Genomic DNA, 17,831 nt, shown 5'->3' with positions numbered 1-17,831 from the left:
CCTGCACAAATTCTGATGTCTTGCGTAGGCCTTGCTAGCATAAACAAGAGAGAAGTTGGACACAAGAAAAAGGCAAAATGCTCTAATGCAATCACTTAAGTATAATTAATGACCTCAGTGGTTACGTTCTGGTATTTTCATTACTGCTGACTGCAGACCTGAATTACTCAATGACCACGTTTTACTGGTTGTTTTACTACATCACTTCCCCTAACGTAGTGATCTGTATAGTGGGCTATGGTTAATTGTTTTAGAAATAAACCTTTTTATGACTTTACTATACCTCTTATATTTTCCCTACTTTCCTTGTTCCAAGCTATTTATATGAAAACCAAAGCCACCTTTTGTATTTTTTTCAGGCTGATTTACGGTAGAATAATTTTAATGGTATTCTGTGTGCTGCACATACTTACATAAAGCCAAATATTAGTCCCAGTCTCCCAAAGAGGTGTCATTTGAAAATACGAAACCAAGGAGATGGACGTATCTTATACCGCTTCTTTAAAAGCCAACAGTTGGGAAGCCCAGTTACTGATCAAACTGCAAAAATTACTGATATTTGTAACCATTGTCAAATGTAAGGCAGTACGAAGTCAGGCTAATATTCAGACCGTTAGAAAGAAGTTACAATGTCAGTAAGCTTCAGATATTCACGTGATGAAAGAGGCTCCTAATCGCCAAAATAGAAATTAAATTAAGCAGTTGGCTCTAGGGAATGGCAAGGGGGAGGAAATTAAGTCAGTTGTCTGCCTTTCCAGACCTGGGTCTCAACTTCTGCTTATGACTGAAGGCGCTGGCGTGTTCTCCCTGATTTCCGCACGTAGCAAACGGCATCCTTAGTTGAACATCAGCACCACGGCTGCAAGGGAGCTGATAAAGAAATGTGTATGAGAGGCTGTTTCTTGCTACCCTTGGGATATACTGATTATCTCTCTGAGTTTCTCCAATAAAATAAAAATGTGCACGAGAGCATCTATTTCACTTTGGGTTTTAGGGGAATTCAGACTGGATCCTGTCTGTCACTTTCATCATTCCTCCCCTAACCTGTGCATATTTAGCATCGCATGCTGACTGTCCAGAGCCCCTAGGACTGGTCCATGAGTTTATTTCTTGGTGCCTTTAATTCCTACCCGGCCCCTGAGAACCCAGAAACTGTGAGAAAAGCCAGTATTTGTGTTTTCCAGGGACTTTGCAGAGGTGCTAATTAGCTCCTTTGCAAAAGTTCTATAATCAAACAGTAAGAGGATTGTTGATTTTTTTTTCCTTCCCTCCTCCTCCCTTTTGGCTTTTGGACCCAATAATAAGTATGGTTCATAAAACTCATCTTGTTCTTTGGCGCGTAACCCTGCTCTGGGCTGTGCTGCTAGCAGCCTGACAGGGCAGCTGCCCCGGTGCCGGCCTTGCTAGCCGACCGGGAACCTTGACAATGAGTGTGTCCTCTTTCTTTGCCTCCTCGCTCCTCTTTCTTCTTGGGAGGAAGAATAGGGTTTTTGTTTCTGTTTTTGTTTTTTGTTTTTCCTTCAGAAGGATGGAGATTTCTGATGGAGATGAAAACATTTGTGCCTCATAGGTTCTGGTGAAGACAGGCAGAGTGACTTGTCAGTGTATTATACTGCAGTGAAACCCATTCTTAGTTCACGTTCCAAAAGAAAAGATTTATGTGGGCACATTTTACAACTTCCCGCTGGATTATTTTTTCATGTGGGTGAGCACTTTACACTCAGTGTGAGCAGAGAAGATGCCAGCATAGAAGGAAGAGGGCACCCTCCTGTAGATGGGGGTTTGGATGAGAGGAAATCTCAATATAGAATGAAGCTGGGAGTGGCCGTGTGCCTTCTTGAATTATGAGATGCTAAAGTGGCATTTTCTTCATCCATCAGCTGACTAGTCTTAGTTCATGTATTAGCTCCTCCTGGTCTTTAACCCCTCTGTGAAAGAGACTGGCCAGACAGACCAGCAGACTTCAGCCCATGATTTTGTGAGACAGACGCAATAGACTAGCCTCAGTGAGGCCAGAATTGCTGTCGCCGCAGATTTCCCGTATTTACCTGACTCTCAGACCGGTGCTCACCTTCCTGAACGGGAATCAGATACTGAAAGGCTCATGGCAAACTGTTGAGGGCTCAGCTGTTTTGTAAAATTTGATGTTTGTTTTACATTCATGTGACTCATGAAACACATGTCTAGAGGACCAAGCATTGCACACTCTTTAAATAAATTCGACCAGTAAACAAATTCACAGAGCGAGTCAGCTGCCAGGATTAAGGGTCTGAATTTCCCAGCTCAAGGTCTCATGGCACTGATCACTGGAAACTGAAACTCCCATTCCCTTGAATAAACCTACATATTTGGAACACATCGGTAAATTCATTATTATTTTTCAGTCACAAATAGGACATTTTTTCATTGTCTGGTTGGTTCACACCTTAAAATGATACGTTGCTAGAATATTTCCAGATAAAATCTGACATATTTTTATCTGATATTTTGATCGTGAATTTATCTAGTTATTTGGAAGTCATATATAAGCAATCTCAGCAGAGTTTATCAATCAGTAGTTGTTATCTTTCCTATTAGGATGTGTTAAATTCAGTTAATATTCAGAGTTTTGTGTGTCGTGTAATTTCAAAGTATTCATGATGCTTTTTAGTTTTAAAGTATCTTTTCCCCTAGTGAGTTTATGGTTTAAATTTAATTTAGTTTAATTTAATCTCCCTATTAATTGTTCAGAAGATCAGATATCTCTAAGAGGTATATAACTTGGCTCTGAATATGAAAAAGAAAATTTTGAGTAAAAAAGAGATTCAAAATAACCATTACGAAAATTATGCTCCCTCAACCCCACTCTCAAGCAAGAATTATAGGAGAGGCAGGGAAAACTAAGTTATTACTCTAGGTGAAAGAAAGAGATTACTGGATCTTAAGTACGGCATGAACCATGATCAAATAAAATTATATTTTGAAAAAAACTCTATTTGAATACTTTATTCCTGAAATGTACACTTGTAATTCACATTTAATGTTTTTGATTCCTTTCAGCAATTTTACCAGAAATAAACTGACGGTATTGTCTAGGAAACATTTTCGTCACCTTGACTTGTCTGAGCTGTAAGTAATGATTTTGTATGGCATTTGGGGAAAAAAGTTTCAAAAGAAAATGTAATTAAGTATTTTTTAAAATAAGTGATGCTGCAGGTCTATTTTTATATCAAAATTCATGAAAAATGATTTCTTAATTTTTGGCCACTTGTTCTTTTATTCCTCCATGAAAACATGATTCAGCAGTAAAGAAAAAAAAATCTCAGTAGTAATATATCATTTATAGTGAGTTTAAATGTTGTTTTTACACAAAAGACTTGTTTTCTAAAGGAGGGAAAATGAGAGAAAGATGAGGGTTTTGTGTGAAAAAGACGGCAACATGTCTCATAGCATCTGTTTGGTCCTTGTTCTGTCCAGGCCCTAATGGAAAGCAAACCCATTCAAGGAGCAAACAGCAATGGGCAAAACTCCTCAGTTTATACCCCGACGACAGTGCCTGCGCTCCCTTAGTGAACATTCGAGAAGAGGCAGTCCTCTCCCTACCCAACCATCCTTGTGAGATTTCCTTCTAGGTCTGCCACTGCATTCAGGATTTATCCTTATCCCCAAATCCCCTTTGCTGAAAAATGATAGGGAGGATATTGCAATGTATCGATTACTAATAGCCAGCATTTCCAAGTGTGCTTAATTCTTGTGTTATCACCGTGAAGCAAATATAAGCTGTTGACATTCCTATGGGTCAGGTACCCAAAGAACCTTAAAGCACAGGCTCTGTGTGTCAGAGGCGGGCCCAGACGGGCAAGGCCTTTGAATACCAGGCAATAGCTTTTTGCTTAAACTATCTGTTGCCTGAGTTGTAGGGTCCACCCCTATTCACAAGGAAATCGTGCAGATTAGAAGATGCCACCAGTAGAGCGATAACAAGTTAGTAGGTAGTCATGAGAGTTACACGGTGGCAATTCTTTTGGGAGAGACTTAATTCAGGGAGTTGAAGCACTGGCTTTCTAACACAGGGATAGGCATAAAAAACTTAAGGAATTTATGTGCAATAAAGTAGGCTACTCAGTGTAAAAATTTTGAGCATCACTGCAGAGAATTTTCTTGATGGGATAAAAATTAGAGTTCTGATTTCAAATTCACATGTCTCAAAACCGTCCCTGCAGCATATTTAATTAATTCATTCAACAAATGTTAATTGTGTACCTGTTGCAAATCAAACTAACATGGCACTAGGCCATAGGGATATAAGGAGAACGGTATCTGTACTCCAGGACTCTGCTATCCAGGGGGAGTGGTAGAAGCCTGAACAAATTAAGTATAACATGCTCTAACAATCGCTGCAAAAGGAGTTTGTACAGTGTGTGAGAGGAAGAAGCCAGCTGTCTGCCTGTGCCGTGTGGTCGGATGAATGTTGCTGTCTTTGTAGCTCAAGATCCCTTCTCTTCTTTATCCCTTCTGTGGATTCAGTCATACCTGCTTTTAAAAAAGATTTCTTAGTTTTTCATGGACTCAGAACACCAGGAAACCTCTTGGATTAGTTGGGGTTTAAACATTGTGGATATCATCTGCATTATATTCCATACCTAGCAGTCTCAACTCTTATTTTGGTGTTGGAGGGATATTTGGAGGCGATCCAGCAGACACAAATTAAACGAGTCTGCCAGGACCACATTTTCTCCAAGGAAACTCCTGGAAAAGTCTCCAGGGATTCCCTGAGATTCTTAGAACCCAACCAGAAAACCACAGGAGTAAATGATGTTGCAAAGCCCAGGTCCTGTCCTCACGGAAATCTTAAGTATTGTGGTTAATGCCAGGCAGAGCCTATGTAATGATTTTAAGTGGCCTCATTTAAAGGCTCATTGCCATAAATGGAAGTCATCTTAAATAGGCCACTGAGTATTATAAATAAGCATTTAAAGATTTTGTTTTTTTCTTGTGGTTTTTATTTTCCTCTTGACTACTTCCTCCTTGACCAATCACAGGCCACAGGAGTCCAGGCAGCATGGCTGAATAGTGACTTTCTCTTTGCAGACCCTCCCACAATGGGCTAAGTAGCTCAGTCTGGAGCTCGGTTGCACTTGCTCTCAGAAACCCTGAGCTTGACGTGTGTGTGCGCGTGCGCGCGCGCACACGTGTGTGTGTGTGTGTGTGTGTGTGTGTGTGTGTGAAGGAGGTCTAAGAGCTCCCTTCCACGTTCTGTCTCTCACATTCACTCCAGCTTTCTTGCATCAGTCAAACTGAACTGTGGTTGTGTCATTCGGAAAGCTGGGAGTGCACCCTCCAGGCTCTCACACTTTAGTCTTAGCCTTGTATTCACAGTCTCGTTTTCAATTCAGATGAAATTGCTGAAGTTCGAACTTATTAAGTGATAACACCTGAAACTCTAGCCTGGTTAGAAATAAGTATGTTAGTGTTCCTGAAAACTTAACGTTGGCTTCTTCACTTAAGATCTTCTTCATAACTGTAATAACATCTGTGATAAATTTGTTACGGTATCTTATTTTCCCCCATCTTATGAGACATCTTTTTCTATCCTATATTAGAGTTAATTCTGTTCCTACCTTGTTTCCCTATGGGTCCGAAAGGTCTCACATCACTTTGCATCCTTTAGCCTCTACAGGGGTGTTTGCACATAGCAGAAGATCAGTAAGTATCAGGTAAATGAATGAATAATAAGTACTGTTATGCTATAAAGATGCGTGTGACTTCCAAAGATTGCCGGCTAGAAGAAATTCATAATGCTGTTAGTGCTTCATAAACACTTCTGTAGCTAAAACTGAAAAAGAGAAGGCTGATTGGATTTCATTTTTGTTCCATGTAGGATCCTGGTGGGCAACCCATTTACATGCTCCTGTGACATTATGTGGATCAAGACTCTACAGGAGACTAAACCCGGTCCAGAAACTCAGGACTTGTACTGCCTCGATGAAAACAGCAAGAATATTTCCCTGGCAAACCTGCAGATACCCCATTGTGGTAATTTACTTTTAAATCAATAAGTTCTACTTGCTATTAATTATTCTAATTGCCTTGGTGTGGTAGAGAGTCTGGGAAGGTTACCACTACCTGGATTTTATGTGTATGCTGTTGATGTCTCCACTGAGTTGGGCCACTTTCGTGTGCAGTGCAGAGAAATCAGCTGGGAGCAACTTTGCTGGGTGTTCTTTGCCAGTAGAATATTAATGCTGAATGGATGACTTTAAAGTGCACAGAGAAAAAAATACACTGTTTATTCCTTTGTTTCTTTGTTCATTTGTTCATCTATCCATCTATCCATACAAAAAGTATCGGCTGAGAGTGTGGTACTTCACTGGCCACATATATACTTGGTTGGCACCTAGACCATGCAGAGGAAGGATCTCAGGGGGATAAAGTGTCCTGGCAGCACAAGAACATGCAGTTCAATCCAGAACATTCCCTTACACTTGTCTTGTTGCCGGATGTCAGTGTATCTTGCTGGGAAACCACAGATCTGCCCTTTGACTTGCTTTCCCCCATGTCTGGGTTTACAATCTCCAGAATTTAAAAGGGCACTATATGATAAAATTACAGCTCTGTGAATGTCAGTGTGTTTACAAGAAGGGAAAATCCAAGTGTTCTGGTTAGGATTTCACTGCTACGGGCTCTTGGGACATGCCTCTGCAGTACCCACATATGCATATTATTCCTCAGTTGAAATTTTAATCAGTCAACCGGTTAATCAGTTAACAATTAAATGTGATCTTCTGGCCTAATGGCTGGTGACACAGCAGAAAGCCACACAGCACCAGGCTCTTGTCCGAGAGGAATCTGTATATTAACCATAAACTTCCAGGTCTTTGTTTTCAGAGGATCCTGTTGTTTGGAGTCAATTTTTATTTAAGGAAAATATAGCTGCTGCTCATTTTTAATGAGAGTGTAATAAAGGAATGATAAGCGTTTGCTTCTTCCCCTGCAGGGTCTTAGAAGACAGCAGTTACTCTTCCCACAGATTTTTGTTGGAACAAGAGCCCTTTGGTTTCATAATGGGGGAATTAAGCTTTGTTCCCTTGTCAGCTTCCCTCGACTTTCATTATTAGCCAATATTAAAAAAAATTTTTTTAATATCTATCTTTCCCTGATTGATAAGAGGATAACTGTTCTCTGTTCTGGTATAAGTTTGTACCGCTGAGAGAAATTGCCCAGAGGGACAAGAAACTCAATGTTGAGTCACCTGGCTGCTTGGCCAGCTCCCAGATCCCCATGGCTGTGTGGTCACATTGTTTCAGCAACCACTGAGAGGAAAAAAGAGAAAGCATCTGACTCCTGCTCTGATTTCACAAAAGGCCTCTTAATAGACGTCTGCTTTGCCCTTGCCTGAAACCAATTCTCTTTTTTTAATTTTAATTTTTGGCCATATTGTCTTGACAGCATTCCTGTAATGTACCCACCTAATGTGCTGTTGATAGACCGCTGTGACTGGAGCAGGGGAGGGGTCGGAGTGAACTGGTTCTAATTTTTCCTGACCAGTTTGTCAATTTTCAGTGTTTTAAAATTTGTTCCCTACGAATTAGTCAATGAATTGTGTGTATGAGAGTGAGGCTTTGAATCCACTGTCAGAGGACATGTGTTTGATTGATTAGGATTGAATGATTACATTTATGGTAACATTCACAATTTCAGGGTCAACAATGCTTTTCAGAAAGCAACATTAGAAAAGGTGAACTGATAGACTTATTTTTTTGTGTTCTTAAACTGTCTTGTTCTTTCTCTGCTAATTTTTATTTTCTTTCCCAGTGTTTTTTACTTATTTATAATTGCACATATACTATTGATATATTTTGTTGCAAAAATAATTTCCTACATTTACACATAAAGCTTATCTTTACTTGTTTGTGACCATTTCAGGTCAGAAGCCATCGATCTATCATATCTTTTTAATCATTGTGTGTTATTCATGGTAGAATATATCTTGATTATGTTAAATCTTCCATATTGATGGGCATTTCCCATTTTAGTACAAAAGTGTTTCAACCAGCCTCCTTATACATGATCTTTGTACATACATACAGATGCAAAGGTTTTTCTAGAGTACATAGCGGGAAGCAGAATTTTTGGTTAATATGGTTTGCACATTAAAAAGTGGTTGTACCAATTTATAGCCACCCCAGCAAAGTATACCTTGATATTAGCAAACTTCTTATTTTTTGTATCTCTAAAAAATGGTATGTCATTGCTTTTTAGTTTGCATTTTCCTGGTTGCTATTGGGTATCTTCTATGTTTATTAGACATTGTGATTATTCTTCATTGAATTGCCTATTTATACCTTTTGTCTATTTTTCTACAAGGTTTTTCCTTTTCCTTCCTTTTCTTCCACTGACAGTGTTCTTTGTTTTATTTTTTCTTAATTGTTCGAAAATTATAAATTATGTTTCTCTGTTTGTAAATATACAGTGCCAAAATATTTACCACACATATTTAAACATATTTTCTGTAAGTATCTAGAAAGAACCCCCAAAAAGATGAGAAAAGATACTTTTACTTCCCTTTACTTTCTCCTCCCTTCTCTGATTGTTATCATCTGAGATTTTATTTTTATTTTTTATTTATTTACTTTTTAAAATTAATTAATTAAATTTATTTAATACACATAGAGCTAATTCAAGTAATGAGATTTTATTTTTAGACTGTTACTTGATGTTTTTGAGCATTTACTGTTCCTTTGTATACTGTTGATTTTTGTATTCCACTACTTCCTCTTGGAGTGGTTTTTCTTTTTGCTGGAGTATATCTTCTAATATTTCTTTCAGAGAAATTAAAAAAATAAAATTCACATTCTTGCCCAGTGGAAAATCAGCCTGTATTTTTTCTTCTCATTGGAATTGGCTGAGTGTAAAATTCTAGACTCCAGATAACTTCCTCTTAGAATTTTGCAGATATTATACCACGTTCTCCGTGTGTTCATTGTTGCTGATGAGAAGCCTGAGGCCAGTCTGATGCTTATTTCTTGATAGGTAACCTATGCTTTTCTTTTTCTCTAGAAGCTTTTAGGATTTTCTTCTTATCCATGTTATTCTTAAATTTTACTACACTGTAACTAGGCATGTGTGCACGCTTAAAATTTTGTTTTGTTTGACATGCAGTGTACCTTTTCAATATGAGTGTTCACATCTTCAGTTCTGGAAGAATTTTCTAATTTATTTAGATGGTTATTTACACTTCTGGCTCCTCTCTCCATACCTCTCACCCTTTCTGTAATACTTTCCATCTGCTTGTCCTTTTGTGCTGCATAATGGGAGAATTGTTTACTCACTACTTTGCCCTTCAGCTATTTCTCCAGCTACTGAATTCTCCCTTCTGCGAATTGATTTTTAATTTCTGAAATCTCTAGTGACTTTTTTTTTTAATGACTGAAACACGCTCTTCCATACTGGGGTTCACCATATCTCTAGGGTACCTAGCATGACTGACTTTCTCCTGTAAACTTCCTGCACTCATTGCTTCTACTTGGGGGCAGCTGCAGCAGTTGTTGGATGCTGTGCCTGAGGTGGGAGGACAAAGGTAGGATGTGGAAAGTTTATTCCTCTGTGCTTCTACTTGTTTTCTTAACCAGTGACCTTGTGGCTTAGTGGAGGGGAGGCCCCACCCTGCCCTGCCGTCCACCCCTAGTCTCAGGTCAGCCCAGCAGCTTCCCTGTTTTGTGTGGCACATACTCGTGTGTCTGTTGGGAACTGTGCTGTTTTTCCTTCATTTAATTTCCCCACTTTCTCTTGTCCAGGAGTTTCTCATTGTTCTTACCCACCAACAGTTATACCTTCTGATTTTCCAACGTGGTTCTAGATTTTTTAAAAAAATGAACCTAATTTCTAGAGATTTGAGATGAGAGAGAGAGCCTTCAGTTTGGGGCTTAGTCAGGTATTAATTTTCCTCTTGATGGTTTCCCAACTTTGGTTCTTTAAGAGAAGTTAGGCAGATTGAGCAGTAAATTATGCCACATTGTTGAATTTAAATTCTGTCTCTGAAATTCCATGTTGGAGAAGTTGGATAATATCCCCAAGTCTTCAAGTTAGATGTCTTGTTTAAAACATGGATTCGTGGTCAGTTGGCCTTTCTTTTAGGTCTCACCCTCAGCAAACTTTTAAAATATACCTGTTGTGTTTAAGTCAAAGATTCACGGAGTTCATCGTATTTCCACCTTTTTTTTTTTTTTTTGATGAAACTTGTTAGCTAACTCTAAAAGTAACTCATAAGCGTATGGTCTTGTGTATTTCATCACTGTAAACCCAACAATTTGCCAGTAACTACGGCCATTGCATTTGGTTTGCAACTGGTAATATTTTAATTTCCATAAAAAAGAGCTATTGGGATTTCATTCCTTTATAAGGTGGGCTTTCTTTAAAAAATTCCCCTTTTAGTATTTCATCATGTAAGCATTATATGATGAACAAATTCTCTACATTTTATAAGCAAAAATATCTCCTCCTTGGTGCCTGATGTATCCCTTGAACATAACAGTCACTTGATTAATGTTTGCTGAATTGATCAATTAATTAATGCATGATCCACATTATATTAGTGATCAGATTGAAACAGATTTTTGATATAATGGTGCAGATATTTCAGTTAAGTAAAAATAACTGAAACATTTATATTATTCTAGCCAAATTATTCCATATTTTAGCACTTTGTAGTTTCCTTTGAAATGCCTGTCATCATTGCATTTTGAAAGAATCTCCTTTCTTCTTTTTCCTCTGCCCTTAGCGATTGAGCGAGCATGGTAGGCAGGGCTGGGAAGTTTAACCGTGCCATTCCTGATCCCATTAACAGCACAGTCAAAATGTCTCACAATATTTTTCTAACAGCCCCTCCTGCTGTGAATTACTGTAAATTTATTCATGCTGTGAAACATGTTGTGGTCTGTTTCTCCACCAGGTCCTTTTTAACCTTAGAAAAACTTTATTAATTACCAGGCAACAAAACATATTCATGTAAAATTTCCACATTAATCCGAAAAAAAAGGGGTGCTATGAGCAGTGGTTCTGAAGACAGAAACTGAATTACACAAGTGTTAGTGAAGAATGGTTATTTTTCCAGACTGTGCTGATTTATCACTCCAGATAAAAGTGTTCCTGCTACTTCTTTTTTTTTTTTTTTATAATTTTATTATTTATTTATTTATTTATTTATTTATTTATTTTATTTTTGGCTGTGTTGGGTCTTCGTTTCTGTGCGAGGGCTTTCTCCAGTTGCGGCAAGCGGGGGCCACTCTTCATCGCGGTGCGCGGGCCTCTCACTATCGCGGCCTCTCTTGTTGCGGAGCACAGGCTCCAGACACGCAGGCTCAGTAGTTGTGGCTCACGGGCGTAGTTGCTCCGCGGCATGTGGGATCTTCCCAGACCAGGGCTCGAACCCGTGTCCCCTGCATTGGCAGGCAGACTCTCAACAACTGCGCCCCCCTGCTACTTCTTTTAGTGTTTTTCAATGACATTATTTATAACATTGTATATTCTAAATTCTTGTACTCAATTCCTGTACATTTGGTTGATCTTCAGTAGTTAGGTTTGCAGTACAAACCTTTCAATCTTTTCCCCTGGCTGGATGGCATATTAAAGAACAGTGTACTTTATACTTTAATTTTTTTGTACTATAATTATGATTTAAATCTCTGGAAGAGAGTTTCTTCAGGAAGTGTTAATAGTGGATGATATGCTCTGTTCTAAGCAGACAACAAATATATTTAAAAGGCAGTATTCTTTTGGGTCAAATCAAAACAATCCCTCAACCCATTTTACTGGTAACTAGCTACCGTAGAACATGCTAGCCCCACAGTGAATATAAGATGGCAATTCAGTTGAGGGTTGAATGTAGTTACTATATAAAACACCCTTAATGGTCCCATGGATTGAAATCAGCTTTGCCTTTGGTTTCTTTATTTATAATGACAATTTCAATTTTCCACTTTTCCAACCTTCAAACTTTTAGTGTAGAGCCTCCTTACAACACGTCGACAAAATATTATTTATGTTGGGAAAGGTCGGTTCACAGGTGCCCAGGAGGAGAGGCCTGTTTCCTTGAAGTAAACTGATTTTAATGATTTATTTTTAAGATTTACTTTTGGTTTCCACTATAATTTGTAGTATGCATGTCTGTTTAGCATATTTGTGCATACTCCTTCTTTTGTTTTAAACCAGGAAAATAGGATAGCAGTTCTATTTTGTTAACATTCACGGAAGATTAAAATGAAATGCTGTATTAATACTCCAAGGATAAATTAGATTGGTAAAAAACATTGTTTTCCTAGCATCTTAGCTGGATTGATTTTTTTTTCCTGAAAAGCATATACAAAGTCTAGTTTACTGCTTTGCTTTCTTTTATTAGAGATCAGGTTTTACCCACTAAAACACAGCAAGCCACACAGTGGACCAGTGCTTTTCTTTATCTTTTTAGAAAGGCAAATAAAGCCGTTTTTCTAACCTGTCAGCTGCTATTCAGATTTTTGTGTTTAGAAGTTTTGTGGTTGCTGTCACTGTCATGACACGGCTCACACAAGCCTAGAAGCACAGTTTCCCATTTGAGCTGGGAAAGTCACTTTGCTAATTTTCTGTCATTTTTGCAACCAGGTGTAAAGCAGCCACTTCTAAATAGGTCAGGCTCATTCTGGCTTCATTCCTGGTTGTGAAATATATATGTTTAGGGGACACAAAAATGGGAAGATATGCCAAGAAGATAGAAAGTGAGTGGAGAGAAGACAGAGAGCTGACAAAAATCATAATTTACTTGAATATTTTTATACCCATGGAGTGATGATCCAATAAGAAATGAACAGAGCTCAGGCTTACTAAAATGAGGTGAAAAAGAGCACAACTCAGGCCTACAGATGGATATTGAAAAATAAAACCCAAACTTGACCCATCTCATTTATTGCAAAGCCAAGTTAATATTTCAAAAAGTTTAGAGGTTAGTTTTCCTCAATTACTAAGAAGGGAGAAGGTGCATACTTTGAATTAGTGATCAAAGGGCCTAGTCAATATGGTCAACTTTCAAGAAGTGTGCACCAGTGGATGGACCAGTGTCAGTGGCTGTTGACCTGGATATGGTTGGAAAGGACATACCAGCCAGTAGACCTCAGCAGAAAATCATCAACCATTCAGTGAAAAGGCTGACTTTCTTTAGACCAGGGCTTCCCAAACTTTAATGTGCATATGAATCACCAGCAGATCTTGTTAAAAATATTGCTTCTTTTCCAGCAGGTCTGGGTTGGGGCCTGAGTCTCCACATTCCAACAAACCTCTTGTTCCATAGACCACACTTTGAGTAGCAAGGGTTTAGACAATGGGTGTTGGACTATTTGTTGGGTTTTTGCTTGTACAACTATTATTCTTACACCTCACAGGAGCCTGAGCAATCATCTAGTCCACCAAACTGTCCCCACTCTATGTTCTGTGCAACTCTAATTCCTTGAGATGCTCTGTGTAGGAAAAAAAACCCAAGGTTAAAGAAAAAAATATAGAAAATTCTGTAATTCTGGACGTTCACTGTGCACATTACTATGTTAAAAGCTCTAAGAATTCCTGCTCGAAAAGAACCATTTAACTTCCATTGATCTTATGGTCTTCAAGGTTGTTTGAGTACATACCATTTCTTTGTGATATTGTGTTATGGCTTTGTTATTTTTGCTTGAAGTAATTTGACAGAATATTGGATATACACATGTATAAATTCAGATGTAAAATATATTTAAAGCTAAATATCCATATTGATATTGGTAATAACATTAATAGCTAATGTTTATTAAGGACTTAATATGCACTAGACCTCATCTGAAATATTTTCCATATTATCTTATTAGGCATCCTAAAAGCTCTAGAAAGTAGATGTCGTTAGTATCCTTATTTCCAGTTGAAGAAATGAAAGCTTACCAAGCATCATGAGTAAACAACTAATGAGTAGGGGTTGGCTTTAACCCACATCTGTCTGCCTAGGGCCTTAACCCATACACTGATCAGCTGCGTCCTTTACTGGGCTCTTCCATGCCTCAGAGGTGTCTGTCTGTCCAGGCAGCTTGTCTTCTCTGATCTCCAACGAGGTTTCCCAGCGTGTAAAGGAAGACAGCCCTGATACTTAAGTCAGGATCCCATTACCATAGTGCTAGAAGCTCTTGGAGACATTGCTGAGCTTTGCTCTGTACTTGTGCTCATTTCAAATCTTATTAAGCCAGGAAGTAGTGCCTGGCAAATGGTTTATCCTGCCTTGGCTATTCATGCTCCCCAATTCATTTTTATTGTGCTAATTAAACCTCAAGTGGTATTTCAAGTACAGATTGTTTTTTCCATTATTGAATCTTTGGCCAGCCTATTAATGCTGTAGAATTAACATGAGTCAGATGCTTACTCATTTGTGGAAGACTTTACATTTAAAAGATCTAGACTTGGCCAATTTTGCACAGATTCCTTTGGAAACTGCTATGACAGGGTGATACAATTTACAATTTCTCTATAAATAAAGGAGACTCACTCTTCTTTCACAGATAGACACGTAATTATTTTTTTTAATGAACCAAATTCCTAGATTATGGATATGTATTGGTATTTATAGTCTGTGCCAAAATGGATATTACAGTCTGGGAAGGTAGTATATTGTAGTGGTGAACATTTTGATCTTTGAGTTCAGTTCCTAGGTAGTTGGGCAACTTTGGAAGATGTATTTGACTTTTCCAAAACTCACATTATTTTTTTTTAAATTTTTAAATTTTTGGCTGTGTTAGGTCTTCGTTTCTGTGCGAGGACTTTCTCCAGTTGCGGCAAGCGGGGGCCACTCTTCATTGCGGTGTGCGGGCCTCTCATTATCGCGGCCTCTCTTGTTGCGGAGCACAGGCTCTAGACGCTCAGGCTCAGTAGTTGTGGCTCACGGGCCCAGTTGCTCCGCGGCATGTGGGATCTTCCCAGACCAGGGCTCGAACCCGTGTCCCCTGCATTGGCAGGCAGACTCTCAACCACTGTGCCACCAGGGAAGCCCTCACATTCTTTATTAATTAAATGAGGATAAATACTTCAAGCTTGGTTGTAAGGATTAAATTAAATAAAACAAAAATGTAAAGTACTAGACAAGAGTTTCTGGTTCAGTGAATGCCCCATAAATGTTATTGCTAGTACTATAATTAAGCAGACATTTTTAGAAATGTTAATCATGTAAACTTAGGCTTGAAGGAAAAAATAAACTACATTAGATTTTACAGGGGAGATTAAGATTATAGCATAGCATTCTCTGCTGAGTCTCTCTTTATTTTAACTTCCTTTCTGCTTAGAATTTCCACACTTTTAGATACATTTACAAAAGGTGGAAGTTTACACCATCGGTTTATATTCGAGGTGACAGGAAGGGTGTCACCAAGCTCCATTGGTAGAGTCTGCTGGTGGGGGAGCTCATACCTCCAGAGCAAGCACCATGGCAAGCCCTGGCTCCATGGTTTCTCCAGATTCAGCCAGATAAATCTATAAATACAAGAGAATGGGAGAGGAGTCAACAAAGCTTTGTGTTTCTGTAGTTGCAATTGGAAAGTAGATGGATGAGTCGTGACTGACTTAAAGGCTGAGAATGCTGGTTACCAAGTTGGCAATGGGGAAAGCCAAGGGGAAAGCTTGGTGTATATTGCAGAACTACTGCAAGGCTCAGGAAGTAAGAGAACAGGTAACACCGAACACAGGAGAGTGGTTGAAAGATTTTTGTTCCATACATCTCAGGTGTAAAAACTGGAAGTTTGTTCTCTAAAGAGAATAAAACAAAGGCCAAGAGGAATTCCAGGTAGAGTTGAGGCTGTGAGAGCCATAGAGAGAATGATGGATTTACATACAACTGAGTTTTGACACAGGTATCCTCCAATTTTTGGAAGTTTTCTTTACACCACTTTGCTTTTCTGAAAGAAATCGGAAGAGGATTTTTGCTTCTCCTAAAAAAGGTGAAAAGCAAAAATAGCGTTCAGCGTTTGTTTTACGTGGAGCTGTTTAGAGGCAGCCCACATCCCAAGCAGTGAGGGGGCACCACTAAGCTCCTTCCTGGGAACTACACTCGGCATCTCATCATCACGCCGCCATAGCTTTGACTGTGTCTGTGAGAATCTGTGCTTTATCTTGATTTATTCTGTGCATCTGTTAGAAGGAGGTGTCCTGAGGTAATTACTTCTTTACTTTATGTCATTTCGTCTTACAGAAAGTTTCATAGGAACGTTCTGCGTTCTGATAGCCAGGAAAACCTGTGTTTCCAGCCTTCTTCCTCTTCCAAACAGTACACTGGAAGAGAATTATCTGAATAATTTCATCAATCCCACCCCCAAAAGGATTTAATGATACTGACACCAGGCGGTACCCATTACAGAGGCCAGTAATACTGCCCTAGTGATGCTGACAGTTAATAAATGTGCAATGCTTCTATTACTCCACTCTTAAAGATGAAAGAACAGGGACTTCCCTGGTGGCGGAGTGGTTAACACTCTGCACTCCCAATGCAGGGAGCCTGGGTTCGATCCCTGGTCAGGGAACTAGATCCCACAGGCATGCCACAACTAAGAGTTCACATGCCACAACTAAGGAGCCAGCGACCCCCAACTAAGGAGCCCCCCTGCTGCAACTAAGACCCAGTGCAACCACATAAATAAATAAATAAAATAAAATCTACATTTAAAAAAAAAAGATTAAAGAACAGCAAAGGATCACCAACTGTTTGAGAAAAGCTTATAATATGAAAGACAAACACAAAACAGAGAGAAAGAAAAAAAATTGCAGAAACAAAGTTGATATAGACAGAAGAAAAATTCACAAGAAATTATAATTAATATTTCATAGATATTAGAGATCAGCAGAGATATTGCATCCATGAAACAAACACATGGTGTTAAAAAAATAGAAGACCATTCAGGAACAACAACAAAAAGCCTTGGAAAAACTAAAAGTATGACAGAAATAGAGCAAATAGACAAAAAGATGGAAAATGGGAGAGAAAAGATTGAAAACGATAGGCCACCCAGAAGGTCCAGCCTCCAAATAATAGGAGAGCTAAGTGGTGAGAGAAAGCATTACATCATAGTTGAATTGGCATCATTTTTTTTCCCTTTCGTAGTGGTACATATCACAGTGTTGTGTCCTATAATTAAAGCTGTCTTAAATTTGATAAAGTATGATAACTATTACACACAATGGTTCAGCTGTCTGTAGAGTTTATGTATTTATAGTAAACTTTATTGTACATTTAGACAACAAAACTTCATAGCAGATGGTAAGATATGAAGGCAGTATAGTGTGAGTGTGGCATGGGCATGTGGGGAGAGCTGGCTTTCTGTGTGAACATGAGCCTAGTTCTCACCTTCCAGGGTGAGAGGTCAGTAGATAATGTTAAAACAGAAAAAACAAGAAGTAGTAATATAAGCATGATATTTAGTGATATAGAGATCAATACCCAAAGAAGTTAAAAGAGGTGAAATGAGTGCTTCTGGGAATAGGAAATAGTGCCAGATGGGTACTATTTTTCCCATAGTAGTTTGAATATTTTTCTTTCTTTTTTTTCCCTGGGTTTGTAGTTGTTTTTATATTTTCTCAGTTTTATTGATATATAACTGACATACAGTACTGTATAAGTTTAAGGTGTATAGCATAATGATTTGACTTACATACGTCATGAAATTATCACAATAGGTTTAGTGAATATCCATCATCTCATATCGATACAAAATTAAAGAAATGGAAAAAAGTTTTCCTGTGTTGTACATTATATCTCTAATATTTACTTATAACTGGAAGTCTGAACCTTTTGACTACCTTCATCTAACTTCCTCTCCTTCCAC

At 38.5% G+C, this 17,831-nt stretch overlaps 1 protein-coding gene across 11 annotated transcripts in view; it reads left to right on the top strand.

Annotated features, from left to right (window-relative positions):
* Window positions 1-17,831, top strand: part of NTRK2 (neurotrophic receptor tyrosine kinase 2) — a 372,551-nt gene that overhangs the window by 33,389 nt on the left and 321,331 nt on the right. For all 11 annotated transcript variants that reach the window (XM_057547996.1, XM_007176941.2, XM_007176940.3 and 8 more), the window contains exons 5-6: window positions 3,040-3,108; window positions 5,861-6,015. In XM_057547996.1, the coding sequence (XP_057403979.1) occupies window positions 3,040-3,108; window positions 5,861-6,015 (224 nt within the window). The remainder of the gene's footprint in view (window positions 1-3,039; window positions 3,109-5,860; window positions 6,016-17,831) is intronic.

The sequence above is a fragment of the Balaenoptera acutorostrata genome, chromosome 6, assembly GCF_949987535.1.
Source record: "Balaenoptera acutorostrata chromosome 6, mBalAcu1.1, whole genome shotgun sequence".
Lineage (NCBI taxonomy): Eukaryota > Metazoa > Chordata > Mammalia > Artiodactyla > Balaenopteridae > Balaenoptera > Balaenoptera acutorostrata.
Note: the sequence above shows the minus strand (reverse complement) of the source record. Positions and strands in the feature narration are given on the sequence as shown.